Consider the following 18,270-nt stretch of genomic DNA (forward strand, 5'->3'; position numbering starts at 1 on the left):
GTATGAATTTGTACTATGTAAATAGTAAAAATATACGATTATCGGAAAACTATAAAACTGTTACCAAAGCAGATTGTACTAGTATGAGGTGGTACGGATTATTGCTGTCTAGCATATACACTCACCTAAAGGATTATTAGGAACACCATACTAATACTGTGTTCGACCCCCTTTCACCTTCAGAACTGCCTTAATGCTACGTGGCATTGATTCAACAAGATGCTGAAAGCATTCTTTAGAAATGTTGGCCCATATTGATAGGATAGCATCTTGCAGTTGATGGAGATTTGTGGGATGCACATCCAAGGCACGAAGCTCCCGTTCCACCACATCCCAAAGATGCTCTATTGGGTTGAGATCTGGTGACTGTGGGGGGCATTTTAGTACAGTGAACTCATTGTCATGTTCAAGAAACCAATTTGAAATGATTTGAGCTTTGTGACATGGTGCATTATCCTGCTAGAAGCAGACATCAGAGGATGGGTACATGGTGGTCATAAAGGGATGGACATGGTCAGAAACAATGCTCAGGTAGTCTGTGGCACTTAAATGATGCCAAATTGGCACTAAGGGGCCTTAATTGTGCCAAGAAAACATCCCCCACACCGTTACACCACCACCACCAAGCCTGCACAGTGTTAACAAGGCATAATGGATTCATGTTCTCATTCCGTTTACACCAAATTCTGACCCTACTATCTAAATGTCTCAACAAAAATCGAGACTCATCAGACCAGGCAGCATTTTTCTAATCTTTAACTGTCCAATTTTGGTGAGCTCGTGCAAATTCTAGCCTCTTTCCTATTTGTAGTGAAGATGAGTGGTACCCGGTGGGGTCTTCTGCTGTTGTAGCCCATCCGCCTCAAGGTTGTGAGTGTTGTGGCTTCACAAATGCTTTGCTGCATACCTCGGTTGTAACGAGTGGTTATTTCAGTCAAAGATGATCTTCTATCAGCTTGAATCAGTCGGCCCATTCTCCTCTGACCTCTAGCATCAACAAAGGTATTTTCGGCCACAGGACTGCCGCATACTGGATGTTTTTACCTTTTCACACCATTCTTTGTAAACCCTAGAAATGGTTGTGAGTGAAAATTCCAGTAACTGAGCAGATTGTGAAATACTCAGACCGGCCCGTCTGGCACCAACAACCAAGCCACGCTCAAAATTGCTGACATTCAAGTTTCAGTTTGGAGTTCATGAGATTGTCTTGATCAGGACTACACCCCTAAATGCATTGAAGCAACTGCCATGTAATTGGTTGATTAGATAATTGCATTAATGAGAAATTGAACAGGTGTTCCTAATAATCCTTTTGGTGAGTGTAAGTATTTAAAGTTATATATTACGTTTATTCTGTAGATTTTTTTTAAAATGAGAGTATACGTTAGTTTTAATGTCTGTATGTTTGTGCATTGCAGGTGTCTGCATGGGGAGGCTACGTCTTCATCATCAACCTGATTCCCCTCCACGTGTTTGCGCTTCTCCTTATGCAGCGTTTCAGCAGGAGGCTGTACATCGGTGAGTCACCTGTGTTGTGTGTACACTTGTAAAGGTGTCGGGTGCATGTAATACACACATTACACATCACCCACACTCGCCCACCGTAGTCTGGTTCCTCTTGTACAGTAACGAAGTGTAAACGTGCTTTTTCCCCACTCGCCTTTTCAGTTTAACGCGCATTCACACGTGCATTTGGGGTTCGTGACCGCCAAGTGCTCAGCTGTGTCTTTCTCTCTCTCCACATTGACAACTGCGTTCAAAGACATCGATGATTAATGACACATTTTTTACGCCCACTTCCATCTCGCCTTTTACCGCCAATCATGCAAGCACGACCGTCTGATAATGCATATAATCCACATCTTACATGTTAAGTGCTTCTATTAGGTTTCTTTTTAGGACGAATTACAACCTTTCCACCTCTGAAAATGTTTCTTTTAAGAGCAAAGAGTCTTTTAAGGAATCTGTCTGGTCTTTGACGTATTGTGCCATTTTTAGGTAAATGAATAATTGAAGGTGCAGTGTTTTGGCAGGGCCCCTAAGCGAGCTCTTTGATAAAAGAGCAGGGCCTTGTGCCATTGTGCTCATTCTATTTAAATCTTTATTAGCTCCTCCCTTCCTTGCAAAATGTGCGCACTGATGGATGCTGGGTGTTAGCACAAACTGTCCTCGTTCTGGAAAGTTCTTGCACTTGCCGCAGGTCCTACTGTACAGTTGGGATGTTTCGACTTCATACGGAGCATCAGTAACACCTCTCCTAATAGACTGTGTTGATTAAATTTAAGTAGGACTGTGTTGTCTGGTACTAGGGGCTATACAGCAGACATCAGTCAGTGGAAATCCAATGGGATCTGTATACTAACATTAGTGCCTCTTTTTAGGATGGTGGTTTGTCATTGTGACTTTTAGTGTTATACACCATTCCCATAGACGACCAACAGTCCATTCATGGACTATCGGATGTGTATAGCACATAATAAGAGTGCACAGGTTTTTAACATCCTGTTAGGTAACCGAATCACATTCACAAAGTACAGGGTTACCACAAGGCGTATTTTTGGCATAGAGCTATTCACTTGGTTCAGATTCAAACATCAAGATATTCAAGTGTAGTTTGAAGCACTTGGTACCATGCAAGCTAGCATTCACAAGAAGAACTTGTGTATTTCTATCTGTGAAGCTGTCTGTACTTCTTATTTCGTGGCATAAATTTGGATCAAAGTCCAAACACTAATTTCGCAGATGTTTATAGAGACTACCGCATGGTTGTTTGAATAAGCTACTGATATTGCTTAGCAGTTTGAAATTGTTACATTTTGATTTATCCATTTATAAATGTTATGTAAAAGAAATACGGTGGTTCTTGGACAACATAAGAAGTGGACCAGACTTAATCGAAGTAGTCAAATTTTACTTGTGTTGTACCAACATTATACTGGTAACGCTTTACAATAAGGTTCATTAGTTAATATTAGTTAATGTATTTACTAACATGAACAAACCATGAGCAGTACATTTGTTACAGTATTTATACATCTTTGTTAATGTTAGTTAATAGAAATAAAGCTTTAAATTGTTTGTTATTAACTAACGTTAACAAGATTTTAATAAACTATTAGGAATTGTCGAAATTAACATTAAAGGATAATTCCGGTATTTAACACTTTGAGTCTCATTTCTGGTTTGTTTTGGATGAACTACAGTGATGGACACAGAAATTTTGACAATGGGTCGTGTCTTGACTTTTTGACTCGTTTAGAAGCGTCTCTTGACTGCTTCAGAATGGAAGTCAATGGCCATGCACAAACATGTCATTAAAACAACACTTAACGTTCATTTTCAAAACTAAAACAAGTTATGTAGCGAAATACAGTTTCTGTCGCGTTTTATTTGGCATTTTGTAAAATTCCATTGACTTCTCTTGGAAGACTTCTCTTGGAAGAGATTGCTCGCTGATATATCACTCCGCCGCCGGGAAACAGATTAGGGTCTGTTTACATGTGGTTGTAGTTTTTTCGCTCGGTTTCTCTCAGAAGAAATTTTTCCCATATTTGATGGCTCAGTGACCAGCTTTAGGTTTGAAGTTGAGCTCGATTGTGACTGTCTATACACTAGACACCGAGCGTACTTGTATGGCAAAGTGGTTGTCGCCATCAAGTGGTCGGGAGTGTGCTAACGCTTCAGACTCAAATATAGCGCAAATATATTTGTTTTTAATCATCAACGAACACCACGAACCACTCGGTGAGTAGTACAGTTTTGAAAATGAACGTTAAGTGTTGTTTTAATAACATGTTTGTGCGTGGTCATTGACTTCCATTCTGAAGCAGTCAAGAGAAGCTTCTAAATGAGTCAAAAACTCAAGACACGACCCATTGTCAAAATGTCAGTGTCCATCACTGTAGTTTATCCAAAACAAACCAGAAATGAGACTCAAAGTGTTAAATACCGGAATTATCCTTTAACAAAGATTAATAAATGCTGTATAAGTCAGTCCTTCCAGAAAAGTTAGATCTTTTGTGATTGTTACGGCCAAAAATCCTCAATCTCATTTATTAAAAAATGAGATGGAATATGAGGAAATTGAAAAAATTGCGGGAACTTGCAAAAACTGTTTTCAGCTTTTGCAACTTTTCAATGATGTTCACGTCACATAATCACATCACTTCATAATGTTCCCATGGCAACAGGGGACATGGATGCACTTGTGTGACGTAAATGCAAATTTTTTCAACTTTCTGCTAAGATGTTGAAATCGTGCAAGCCCTGCATATGTTGCGCACGGAAATCTGCAATTTTTGTGCGAAAGTTTGGCGTATTTGAAAAAAATGCCACCCCTGCATAAATATGCGGACTTTGGCTGATTATGCGTTGAGTCATGCGAGCGCATAATTGCATTTTTCTGGAGGGACTGATAAGTGCAGCTCATTATTAGTTCATGTTAACTAATGTAGTTAACTAATGGTAATTAATGAACCTTATTGAAAAGTGTTACCATTATACTTAACCGAACTGTGCCCGAGTATGATTGTCCCCACTCCCCTTCTCATCTGCACTCGCACTACACTTTATGATCAGTACCCAAGTATGCTTGCGTCATTAAAAGATGCAATTGTTTTGAAGAAAGCTGAAAGATATGTGCGATGGAGCTTGACTCAATTAATTATGAGTTCATGGCTGTTTGGTGTGTTTGAAATCATGCTTGCTGCACAGATCGATTAGTGTATGAGGCATTAAAGTGATTGGAGAGCCGGACGCTGCGTATATGCTTCTAAATCTTTCTCGTGGTTATTTAATGTCATAAACTGATCTGTCCGTAGAGTACATGAGGTCAAATGCAGTGCAGTGACATTTGCAGTGTTTTTGTGCTGCACATATCAGAATGCGTGCCCCGCCCCTGAATCAAAGCGAACTGTGCCCGAGACAACCTCTGCCAAATCACACTAGCCCAGCGAACCGTACTTTGTGGTCAAACGTACTCCTGATACGATACGGTTCACAAAATGTGAGTACACCCTTAGGTCCCTTTACTGAATCATTGCTCTCAGACTGTTTCAATCAACCCTTTTGAACTTTTTGGGGCGTATACATACAAAAGTGAGTTCAAGATTTGCAAGTAGATTACATTGACACAAATCAATGCAAAGGTGCGAATATATGCGAACTCGCCCCGGGCAAATGCGGTGATTTGGGTGGCACGATTGCCTCAAAAACGTGTGCCATTTTCCTTAAATGCATCTTCGCGCAAGTTCAAAAATGCTACTCAAAAATTTGCATGACACGAAGTTAAATCCCTCGAGTATTCTAGAGCGAGGAACGCGATGGTTCGCGTTTGTTGTGTACGCAACATTCAGATCTCATTGCTCCCTCTCTTCTTTTGAAAGCTTTTATGAAAAACAGGCTGTCATCAGAAGAGGAATTGTTATTGTGACATAAGACCATCTGTTTAAGACTGAAGATAGTCCTGTTTGGCCTTAATTGATGCCTCTGAAAACCTGACAGCTTGTACAGTTGATCGACTCACTCCGTCACAAGTGGCCGGTCTTGGTTTTCCATCATTTGCTTCCTCTTCTGCACAGCTGTATCTCTGTCTCCTCCAGACATAGGCACACATTTAAACAGCAGTGTGTTTTGGACTTCTCGTCTGGCGGGCTGTCGGCACCTGTCTCTCAGACAGGGGTCCGCTTCAATGAGCTGTCACTCAAGTGTCACACGGGTGACAGATTGTTCTGGCTCTCATCATTCTAGGAATGACTGCATTAGTGTCTTCCTTCTATTTTATTTTTATTGGGAAGATTTTCGCTAATGTGAAAGGACAGATAATAAACTATAGTGTCTGTTTCACCAGGTGAAATATTGGAAGCCATTTCTCTGACCTGGTCTCGGATTCAGACGGCGTGCCCACAGATGGGTCACAGCTGTCTGATATACAATAGTGGCCAAAAGTGATGTCTGGGGGACATTTGTACAGTATTATGCTGCACGGTTGTGACAAAAATCATAATTGCGGATTACTAACCTTGATATTGTTATTGCGATTATTGCCGATTTAATAGATTTTACATTGAAGTTTTTAAATGCTTTTATTTCATTTCGGCCACACATTGAGATAAGGGTTGAAATAGGCTTTGTTAGAACTGTTGTGTCATGTGACAAAGTCTCCTGGTTCACACACACGCCCCCTTTAAGAGAAACGTGTGTGCCAAAATTGCAGTAACATGTTTAACTGGCTGGTGTTACAAACTTTAAGGGCATTTTTCTCGGTTTCAGTGTTTGCGTAGTTACTGCACTAATGCTGCATTTACACCAACCGCGGTAGAGGCGTGAAGCGTGAGTGATTTCAATGTTAAGTCAATGTGAAGACGCGTTGACGCGTGTCAGGAGGTCCCGCGGCGCGGAAGACACGAATTTGCGGCTGACGCATAAGTTGAAAAATTTTAACTTTGGCGGAATTTCACGCCGCGTTAACCAATCAGGAGCCTGCTTGCTGCTGTGGTGGCAGCCCCACCCGGAGTCACTCTTTCAACCAACGCTTGATATTGTCCATAAGCAGTCACCCGGAGCTATACGACACAAGTTCTTATTTCTATAGAGGAGACAGGAATAAAAAGGACCTCGCTGGGAAGAGTGTCAGTGAGGACATTGGGCAACCTGGTAATTGTAATACACACTTCACTTTTGAGTCACGTGACGTTTATCGACCCGCACCATTTATTTTCCCCCTATAGTAAGGTTACCAAATACAAACTGGTAACTCTCTCCATAAATGCACAATCAACATTAGTCATTTTGCAAACAGACAACCACATAGCACTTGCCCCTCCCACAAGAAGCGGAGTTTGCCTCTGACGCACGTCAAATGCTTGCTTTTCCGCACGTCTACTCTACTCTGCTCTACACGCGCGAATGTATCCAAATTGTTCAAGCGGCAAACCACACGCGGCAGACGCGATTTTGACGCTCGAAACGCGGTTGGTGTAAACTCAGCATTAGCCTTTGTAGGGCAGTATAGTTCTTGCTAATTTTAAGTAAGTTAGCTGGTGATTTTGTTTGAGCAACCTGCTAGCTAGGTTTCAAGTGCCTGTTGATTCGATTTAATTGTTGAGCGCTCTTGCTCACGTTATGTGCATTATTTACATGCTACAGTAGTTACACTCCTTTAAAGGAGACATATCATGCTAAATCCACTTTCTTGGCTCTTAAATGCATTTTGTTGTATATTTGTAGTGTTTATAAGTACATAAAAGTTGAAATTAGTCTCTTCAGGTGCTTTGTTGATATCTTTATATTCTGTTTTGGTCATATTTTCCAACCGGTTCTGATTTTTCTATTATCTATTACGTTTTTTGAACAATTACGTCACAGTATTTGCAGCGGAACTGCTAAATAAGGACATCGACTTCCAGCCCAACACTACGAGCAATCCGCCATTTTATATTTCTCGCTGCGATATTGTAGTCCAAGCTCAAGGATGCAGAAGTTACGAGAGCGTAAGAAATGTACTCACATCTGTGGATAAAGTCATTTTTGTGTGCCCGAGGCACTTTAAGGATAACTACTTCACCAATCTCCGCCAGTATAAAGAAGGATTTACCGATAGACTTCGTCTGATTGAGGGGTCAATTACTTCTTTCTTTGGAGACGACGAGCAGAGCACTTCGGTAAGCAGTTTATAACTTAAAGTAAAAAAGTAAAGTACACGGTGGTCATGGTTTAGCAGTGCTGTTTCTCACTCCGAAGGCTGCAGCCTGCGGAGATCGCTTTTGGGCATCAAGCCTGGTTTAAGTTAACTGAGCATTACATTTGCAAGTCATGAGCATATTACAACAACTTACGATTAACTAAGAATAATAGTAAACTTTATAATTGTTAATATTCTGAAATAAGACCGTCTTGATGACGCATGCAGCCTAGATATGCGACCTCCGGAGGCTGCAGCCTCACACCATTGCGATACCTCAATATGAAGACGTTGTTCTGCAGGTTCGTCGTCTTCATTTTCCTCTCAGTCCGTTTCCGACTCTGGCGCGAACATATAAGGCTGGATGGACAAGTCTTCCGTTGTTGACATTTTGTGAATAACGAGTAAATAAAAAGTTTCTGTGCAGCTAGATAATCGTATCTCTGCTATAAAACTACAAAAATGGCCGAACGGGGTGGAGTTTAACCGAGTGTCACCTCTGCAACCTGGAGAGGGGGCAGGGTATGACGTGCATTTAAAAAGACAGCACCAAAACGAGTTGCTCTCAGATGCACATCAGAAAAGGGGTAGAAAGGGGGCCTGTGGGGCTATAATAATGAGGAATTCAGACCCAAGCATTGCAGTTTCGCTTTACATAGACCACAAATAGATGATTTATATGTAAAAAGGACAGATTTAAAAGCATGATATGTCTGCTTTAAGATAACGTAATTAATAGTGGGAAATAATCAGTTTTTACAATTTTTTTTTCGCTAACTGTCATCGTTCGCCAGACATTCTACAACAACATCTGTTTTAGTTTGTGTTTATTAACCCTTTAGTTTCACTTCATTACGCAGCTATTCCCATTAGAGGTAAAAACATTTAAAGGATAATTCCGGTATTTAACACTTTGAGTCTCATTTCAGGTTTGTTTTGGATGAACTACAGTGATGGACACAGAAATTTTGACAATGGGTCGTGTCTTGAGTTTTTGACTCATTTAGAAGCATCTCATGACTGCTTTAGAATGGAAGTCAATGACCATGCACAAACATGTCATTAAAACAACACTTAACATTCATTTTCAAAACTGTGCTACTCACCGAGTGGTGCGTGGTGTTCGTTGGTGATTAAAAACAAGTTGTGTAGCGAAATACAGTTTCTGTCGTGTTTTATTTGGCATTTTGTAAAATTCCATTGACTTTTCTTGGAAGACTCATTGCTCGCTGATATATCACTCCGCCGCCGGGAAACAGAAAAGGGTCTGTTTATATGTGGTTGTAGTTTTTTCGCTCGGTTTCTCTCAGAATAAATTTTTCCCATATTTGTAGGGCTGGACCAGAATATTCAAATATTCGTTACGTGGGTTGACATTCGATTTTCAGTTTTGAGATTCGAATATATATATAAATATTTTACAGCGTTAATGCAGAGCTTTTGCCAAGCAGGAAGTGCGCTTCACGCCCCCGCACGATAGGTGGCGCAGAGAGACCAACATCCATAGCCAACAGCCACCAAACGCCACCAGTGGAAGAGATCGCCTCGAACGGAAAGCGCGCTTCCTGCTTTGGCATTCATGCTTATAGTGTTGTAAATAACGTTCGGTTCCTTGCAAAAACTGATTGATTTGCTTCACAAGACTTCAATATGTCACACGGAGTTATGGGGGATTACTGTTGTATTGGATATATATGATTTAGCTCTTAAAGTGTGCGGATCGGTTGACTTGCATGACGGAGCACTGGGGTTTCTACAAAGTATCTTCTTTATTGTTCTGCTGATGAAAAAAACATATTGGATATTGTAAGTGTTATAAATAAACTTGATTTTGAAAGTATGCTACCGTTTTATTACAGTTTGTTGAACTACGTTCATTTATTTTCGTTGTTTTATTTAAATAGCCTACCCTTTACGTTTTCAGTAATTACTGTGCTGCTTATTTCTGATACGGGAATGTTTGTTTGTTAGAAAAATGTTAGGCTACCTTATTAAAAGTATTGCTCTTGTGTTTTGTTTCACTAATGCTGTTCACGCAGGACGCGTGACAGGCACGCCGCTTCCGGCTTGCGCTGTTCTGTAGTATTTTTAAAGTTTATTAATTCTAAACGTGTCGCATGTCCATATTGCACGAAAAAAGGCACTACACTCCCTTAGGTCCGCAGCAACACATCCGCCACATAATAAAACTGTAGACAGACACACACAGAGAGATTCCTGCCTTTATTAAAGAGAAAAATGTTCAGCCCCTCCTTCCGAAGCTTCAAATATTCAATTTGATTTCTACTAGAGCTTCGAAGCTCAAAAAATGTTATTAGGAACAGCCCTACATATTTGATGGCTCAGTGACCAGCTTTAGGTTTGAAGTTGAGCTCGATTGTGATTGTCTATACGCTAGACACCGAGCGTACTTGTATGGTAAAGTGGTTGTCGCCATCAAGTGGTCGGGAGTGTGCTAACGCTTCAGACTCAAATATAGAGCGGAAGTATATACGCGGTTGTGAGGTATCTGAAAAAATAGTTCCACTATATCAAATAACACGGATTGAAATCATACATTGCGCCAATATATTTGTTTTTAATCATCAACGAACACCACGCACCACTCGGTGAGGAGTACAGTTTTGAAAATGAACGTTAAGTGTTGTTTTAATGACATGTTTGTGCATGGTCATTGACTTCCATTCTGAAGCAGTCAAGAGACGCTTCTAAACGAGTCAAAATCTCAAGACACGACCCACTGTCAAAATTTCTGTGTCCATCACTGTAGTTCATCCAAAACAAACCAGAAATGAGACTCAAAGTGTTAAATACCGGAATTATCCTTTAATTAATTTATGTTTAATTGCTTCAGTTTGGACTCGACAAGTCAATACAACATGCATACAAAATTTTTAATGCATCTTTAATCAAATATTTGAATAAAGAGCAAAGATGTCAGTTGTTCAAAGCTGGATATCATAGTGTATTGCACACTCAATTTGCCATGAGATGTGACTTTAGAGGAGTGTTTTTTAATATTAGGCTGCTTCAGTGAATGCATATTTCTGGATTTGACAAAGTTTGCTAGGTTTTTTGAAAGATTTAGTAAGATCTATGGCATTATAAAGATCCTCTATTTCACCCTTTTGAAGATTTTTGTCTTCAAAATAGTCTGTACTTATTACTTTTCAGACACTCTTCATTTTATAGTCAACACACATTTCCTTTGAATTTGCCTGTTATATTCCTATGAATATAACCTTTCAAGGAGACTGCTGTGCTTTTGATTTGGTTACCCGTTTGTTGCACATCTGACTTTTAATATCGTAACAATGATTTCTCATTTACTCACCCCTAAATGTAAAACCAGACCGAGACCATTTTTCCAAGTGTCATTTTCCTGTCTTGGTGACTGATTCTTGGACAGAGTAAGGTACGATGTGCACCAGACTTTATGCGGATGATTGACTGTCTGGCTTGTGAAACTGTCATTGACGCAGTACATTTTAACAAGCCAGTATAACAGCTTGTGTTAAGCAGACATCTTGCCTATAGATTTTAAGGTTTGATTCACATATTGATTTTTTTACAGTATATGTATGATTATTTTTGTCCTCAAGAGACTCTTTACACCCTTTGGATTCCCTCTCCAAGCGTACGCTTTGGTGACGCATAGAGTGCCAGGCACATCGAGAGTTCATTGTAGCCGCAATGGTTGTGAATCATACAATGCAATTGAGACTTCATACACAAGCATAAGTGAAGTCCATTAGATGACAAGTGGGCCATTTGAGACAGGGCCAGATTTAAATGCTAGGCATATTACTTTCTGTTTTCTCATCTTCTATATAAATGAACAAAAGGTGACAATGCTGCAGCGCACGAATGTCTGTTACCCCCAGTTATGGATTAGTTGTTTGGCTGTTTTTAAGAAACACAGATTGGGTCTTTAACCCAGATTGGATCCTGTATACGGACATCTTTCCCTGACTAGGTCTCGGTTTCCCAGCAAAGCTGTCAAATGTAAATTAAGCCTTTAACTCCAATGAAATACACAGCATCACAACACTAAGCCTCTCTCTGAATACTGGGTATGTTAGTAGAGTCTGTAATCCAAAGCAATTGGATAAATTGTCATAGGCTTCATTCCAAAACGCAAATGAGGCTTGTGATTTAGAGAACTCAAATTATAAAATTATTCACACATGAAGGAAATGAGAAAATTTTATACGTTGCATATGCGATAAGTAATAATATGTTTTACTGGCCATGAAGCCATATTTTGCGTTTGGCTTTTGAAAATAGTCAAAAAAATGGACCTAGCTGGGGCAGTACTCTTTACAAAGGTCCTATCACTGACGGCTCATGATTGCTTTTACGAGGGGCGCAAATTCAAATGTGTTCGCAGTGTTGTGTGTGTTTCTCGTGTTTTCAAAATATGTGTTTGTTGCGTCATGTGAACCATGTGCATCATGTGTTTTGTCAAAATAAGTGCCTGCTGCACACACGTCAAAACAGTTTATGATAAAAGAGACAAAATACACACAAGACAATCCCATAACAGTAAACTCTGATTATGCATGAGATTATGCGAGTATCTGGCAAACGTGAGTGTCTCTTTTACCATAAACCCTTTAGACGAGTCTTCAGCAGGCACTTATTTTGACAAGACACGTGATGCACACAGGTTCACTCGACGCAACGTACACATTTTTTTAAATTACGAACCACACACAACGGGCTACATACATGTTGTGACGAATTTTGCATCATGCACACTCAAAAAATAAGGCACCGGCTGCCACTGGGTCCTATGTGTACCATTCAGGTACAGATTTGTGTACTTTTGGTACCAATGTGTACCTTTGAGGTACTAAAATGCGATCTCTGGTACACACATGTTCCTTTGAGGTGCTAATATGAACTCTTTAGGCACAAAAGTGTACTTTTTAAAGGTACCGCCATAGTGACAGCTAAAGACAATCTGTTTGATATCATTTTTACTTGGATAGCAGTTTAAACCTTGTATTTGTTTCCTATTCCCAAAACTTTTATTTTACTTGGCTGTGCTGCGAAATAGCATTTTCAAAAAATGACTAGCAGTGCACAAACCCAGGGCAGAGGTTTCATTATGTGTACATTTATAAATGTTCAAGTAACTTTCTTCTTTATACCTCATTGTAATGGTTATTCACTCCCCAAATCTCTTTCTTTCTTTTAGCCTACAGTACCTTTTATATAGTGGGCCTGGTGCTGTCCATGCAGATCCCATTTGTCGGCTTCCAGCCCATCAGGACAAGCGAGCACATGGCTGCTGCAGGTTAGACTGTTTTCCCTTTGTTCTTCACTTTTGCTGCTTTATGAGAGCCATGAGAGCGATCACATGCCTGACCTCAGATCAGTGTGAAGTTTATGGGTTAATGATGTGTTTGCGTGTTTGTTTTCAGGTGTTTTCGCATTGCTTCAGGCCTATGCCTTTCTGCAGTACCTGAAAGACAGGCTGACCAGGCAAGAGTTTCAGACGCTGTTCTTTCTGGGAGTCTCTCTGGCAGCAGGACTGGTTTTCCTCACTGTTATTTACCTGACTTACACAGGTAAGTGCATTTACTGTAGCGCCAACTGTTGTACAAAGCATTGTGCTTCCTAAATACGAGACACAGTCATTGTGAGATCATCATTAGCAGTCTAGACTTAGGGTGCTTTCACACCTGCCTTATTTAGTTTGGTTGAACCGTACCAGAGTTCGATAGCTCACTTGGTGCTGTTCGTTTGGGCAGGTGAGAATGCAGCAATTGAACTCTGGTGCGCACCAAAAATGGACCAAACAAACGGACGAGACGACCTTGAAGAGGTAGTCTCGGTACACTTTCAAACCAAGTCTCGAGCGGTTTGTTTGTAGTGAGAACGCGATCCGAGATCGAACAGACCTAACTGCAAAAGTACTGCGCGTTTTTAGACTAAACCAGATTTCGTAGTCAGCTGCGCTGCGCATTATTGGATGAGGAAGTGTTTGTTGACAGTTTCTATTAACAATATTATGCTGCGTTCCAGAGCCTATCCAAACCAGCGGGACTTATCCTTCCTGAAGTGTACCAGCTCCTACTTCAAAGCGTTCCAGGCAATTGAAGTGGAACGTAAACAGAAAACATGGACAATGACACTCGCTTTGTTTAAAACATCTTCACTAAGTGTTCTGGAGCTATTATTTAAAAGCGCTCCATATCACTTAATGTTATATAAGGTAACTGGGTATACTTTTACCATATCTTCATGCTAACAGATAATAACGCCATAATATAAAAAACAAGTTTTGGTGAACTTACAGTGTCTAAAACAACCCTACAAGCAGAGCAGTACAGTTCATAGCCTATTAGTTGAAGCTTTACCTCTCACGACGCGAGACTCCATGGGCGCTGCCATTATCCACCGACTGAATTTTGCTGAGGTCGGGGTAGGTCGAACTCCCGTGAGTTCGCCAGTAGGAGGTTCCACTTGGATAGGCATTCCAGTGCACTTCTCCTAGTAGGAGGTAGGATAAGTCTCACATCCCACTGGTTTGGATTGGTTCTGGAACGCACAATGGCAGGTCGCGGACATACCTGGAGTTGCAAGGAGGTGCAGATCCTCGGAAATTTGCCGGCTTCGCTGTTTGCAGTGAAAAGCTACAATGTATAATTTTTTGTTTTGGTCCAAACTACAGATGTGGAAGCACCCTTAGTCTAAGCCAGTGGTTCCTCAAACTTTTCGTCATCCCATTCAGGGCTCCAGACTGCCCCCAAATGGTGGCATTTTGCCCCTAAAATTTGAGAGTGTGCCACTGAATTTTACATCCAGTCGCACATGTGCAACCAGTAAATTTGACCTTTTTTTCCAAAAGTGCACAATAAAATGTGACACTGAATTTGAAACAGCACATTGTAATTTCTGCATCTATCATCAAGTATTTATTAGTAATACAGTGGAAATTAGTAGAAATGTGAATATTTGGTTAGCATGTTGATTTACGGTGTGTGCCCCTAAATTTTCTGGTTGCGCCCCTAAAATTTTCAGTTGGGGGCCACTGTGCTCCTAGTGAAGAAAGTTAGTCTGAAGCCCTGCCCTTGTGTTGAGATGCACTATCCCTTCGCAACCCCCCAAAGAAAATTAAACAAAACGTAAAATTATACAATGTAGTAGTTTTTTTAGGTTTAATTACACACAATTTATGATCGATTAATGTATTTTATAAAAGTTGGGGCCCCCTGGCACTATCTCGCACCCACCAAGGGGGGCCTGCCCCCTAGTTTGAGAACCACTGGTCTAAGCTGAACTTTGAGTTCCCATATTGAATCAAAATCAGAGCCACCTGCAAGATAAGGAATGAGTATTTTGTTTTTACTTTGTCTCTCATTTCTGCAAAATATCCGGTTTTAGCATTCTAGACATAAAGTACCACAAATTAGAAAGTCTCCGGTGTCTCGAAAGTAATTTGTTTGTCATTTTTATACACCTCTGTTTTGCAAAAGTCTCAGTAAATTGATTGCACCATAATAAACTGTCAACGTGACTTATTTCCAAAAAAGAAAAACCTGCTTTGCTTTTTATGCGTGTAATAATAAAAAGCTTTGTTACTATTAACTTGCACGCAGACGACATGAGGCGATTTGTGATTTAACATTAAAGTTTAGATGAACAGTTTATATTTTGCCCTTGATTTAAATTTTCTAAACTCTTTACCTTTGATGGAGAAAATTCAGAAATATTCCCCCTCACATCTCAATCTTTTTCATCTCACCTAAATACTGCGTGACTCTATGACCCTGTTCTCTCAACATTGTACCCTTGATAGTTAATATGGAGTTAGGGTGATTTGCTTGCGTTCCCCCCGCACCCGGGCCTTTCATTAATCTTTCTGTCGTGGTTGCAGTTTCCAGTAGGCCTCTGAGATCTCATTAAGCACTTCCCTCAACTCGCCACGCTACTTTTCAAAGCGAGGGCAGCCTCTCGGTGTAGATTAATTGAAACCGTTGTCGGCTATATGTGTGGTATTAAAACTAACTGGATTGAGTCCAAGCTCGTCAGCTCCTCACAAGCGGCTTAAAAGTGCTTTTGAGGAGGTAATGGTCGTGTTGTTCGTGTGCCTGTGTGTTTGTGTTTAATCATACTCTTGTGTTAATGTGTTTTCAGGGTACATTGCTCCTTGGAGTGGGCGCTTTTACTCGCTGTGGGACACTGGGTAAGTTTGCCACACAGCCTACATTCGGTAGACTTCTTTCTTGTGTGATCAAGTTGCTAATAGCTGATTAGCGCACCGCTTTAATGGCTTAACAAGTAAAGATCGGATTTTGTCAAGGGATCATGTAGCATTATTTATGTGTGAAAGCTAGGGTTAGTTCATATAGCTTTATATTGATATCTTGGTTTCTTTTTGTTTTTGTAAAAATAATAATAATAATAGTTAATAATCTGAAGGATGGTACTTTTTGATAGTATAGGGTTCCCATTACTATACCGGGGTGTTAGGACCCACACAGCACCCCCTGCTGGTGTCACTAATGCTGCGTTCAGACCAGCCGTGGTAGAGGCGTCAAGCCCGAGTGATTTCAATGTTAAGTCAATGTAAAGAGGCGTTGACGCGCGTCTGGAGGTCTCGCAGCGCAAATGAGGTAGACGCGATTCCGACAGAAGCCCCTCCCATGAATTTCCGCGTGAGTGTCTAGATGACTAGAATTTCACGCATGGCTTTCAGGTGTGAATGAAACGAGTAAACTCAAAATGTTCAAGCGGCAAACTAGACGCGAATTTGACGCCTCAAACGCGGCTGGTGTGAACCCACGGTAACGCCTGTACCAGCAGCAACCTAGGCTGTGTCCGAAAACTTAGGCATCTGACTTGTTGCCCCGCTGCCTCATGATGCAATGACTTCGGTGCATGAAGGCAGCTCAGAGAAACGCTTTCGGACACACTTCATAGGCAGCGTGTTTGAAATATTAATGGAGAGCGCCTTTGTAGGGCTGCACGATAAATCGCATGTGTTTGTCATGCGCATCACGTCAGTAATGCCGGTTCCTTGAGTAGCAGTTAATCGCCATCAGCTGTTTTCAGATGGAGCAGCTTTAACTACACAGAGCCGTAGTTCACTGACAATCGAGGCAATTTCGCATTAATTATCGCGGACGTATCGCTTGCGATATGGCCCAGCTTGTCAGGGAACTACGGGTCTGTGCAGTTAATGTCGCGCCATCTGAAAACAGCTGTTGGCGATTTAATACTAATCAAGGAAAACCGGCATTACTGACGTGATGCACGTGGTATCGCATGCGATTTATCGTGCAGCCCTACGCCTTTGTGACAACTAATCACATGTTTGAAAACTACAATACTTATTTCTCGCTAGAAATGCAATTTAAAGGTGTAAAAAGTAAATATATACGTTGATTTACACTAAATTTGTGCTCCAGCCGCTTTCTTGGCCGCCATTTTATTTTTTCGATCTCGAACAATCACATTCCCCATGCGCACACACGCATAGAATTGTGGGACAGGACGATGGAGGTATCTCAGGAGTCAGGAAGTAAACCTAACATTAGATTCGGACATGCCTTGATGCTTTCCTGCCTTGGAATGCTGCCGCAGAAGACAGCAATTTAGAGTTTTCGGACTCAGCCCTGGTTTTCCCAGGAGGTCTCCCATCCGAGCTCTGATCAGGCTCAACCATACAGCATGCTTTAGTGGGCATGCTGTCTAGGGCTACATGGTGATATGGCTGCTGCATATGCAATTTAAAATGTTGATGGTGCCCAATAAATGGTTTATAAACTCAATGATTTTAACATTTTTAATGCTTAACAAGTATAGATACATTTTTCAGAGGATCATGTAGCATGATTTGTGTAAAAGTTAGGGCTTGGTGATATAGCTAAATTTTGAAATGTTGGTGGTCTACATGTTTTTGACCTAGAAAAATAATTAGAAAAGATCCTAAAAATGTTTAGAGAAGTACACAGTACCAAATTTAGAATAGTGTTGCTGGATAAATAAAATTGCGTATAATTTTTTTTTTTACAATTTTTCTTAGTGCGAGTTGTCAAATGCAAAAAAGTTTTTGCTCTCAAACTCCTGTCCAGTATCAAACCAACCAATTTAAGCAATACGCAAGACAAACACATTCATTCACTACTGCTCCCATGTGTTTGTGATGACAGTGCTTCACTGACTGAATTTAAATCCAAAAAATTTTTACATTTAGGGAAATCTAGTTGTTCTGACCCATGTTTACTTAATATTTCTTTAGACAGATCCATCTTTTCTATTAATTTTCCATTAAATTATGTGATTTGATAAGTTTAAAGCTATTTTCTACTCTGTTTGTTTCTTCCGTGAGTGCCACAAGCGCAGCTGTCGTGCAGCTTACTCCTGGGTCCTAAAGTACACCCAATTTCTCACAACATACGCAGACAGATGACTTGCTAATTTTTTCTGTGTTTATATCAAAATCTGATTTACTCACTTGTGTTTTATCTGAACTAGACAAACATTTATTATCTCAAGGCCCCAAATGTGCCATGATTAATGTTAATGTTATTTATTCGATGTTTATGCGAACAAAAGTGCACTTACATGTAAAA

General features: G+C 40.5%; 1 protein-coding gene across 1 annotated transcript in view; it reads left to right on the plus strand.

The window, feature by feature from the left end:
- stt3b (STT3 oligosaccharyltransferase complex catalytic subunit B) overlaps nt 1-18,270 on the plus strand; it is a 57,153-nt gene that overhangs the window by 23,602 nt on the left and 15,281 nt on the right. Inside the window, exons 5-8 of the mRNA XM_065298555.2 lie at nt 1,419-1,518; nt 12,885-12,983; nt 13,111-13,257; nt 15,830-15,878. Coding sequence (XP_065154627.1) covers nt 1,419-1,518; nt 12,885-12,983; nt 13,111-13,257; nt 15,830-15,878 — 395 coding nt within the window. The remainder of the gene's footprint in view (nt 1-1,418; nt 1,519-12,884; nt 12,984-13,110; nt 13,258-15,829; nt 15,879-18,270) is intronic.

Source organism: Paramisgurnus dabryanus, chromosome 13 (assembly GCF_030506205.2).
Source record: "Paramisgurnus dabryanus chromosome 13, PD_genome_1.1, whole genome shotgun sequence".
Classification (NCBI taxonomy): domain Eukaryota; kingdom Metazoa; phylum Chordata; class Actinopteri; order Cypriniformes; family Cobitidae; genus Paramisgurnus; species Paramisgurnus dabryanus.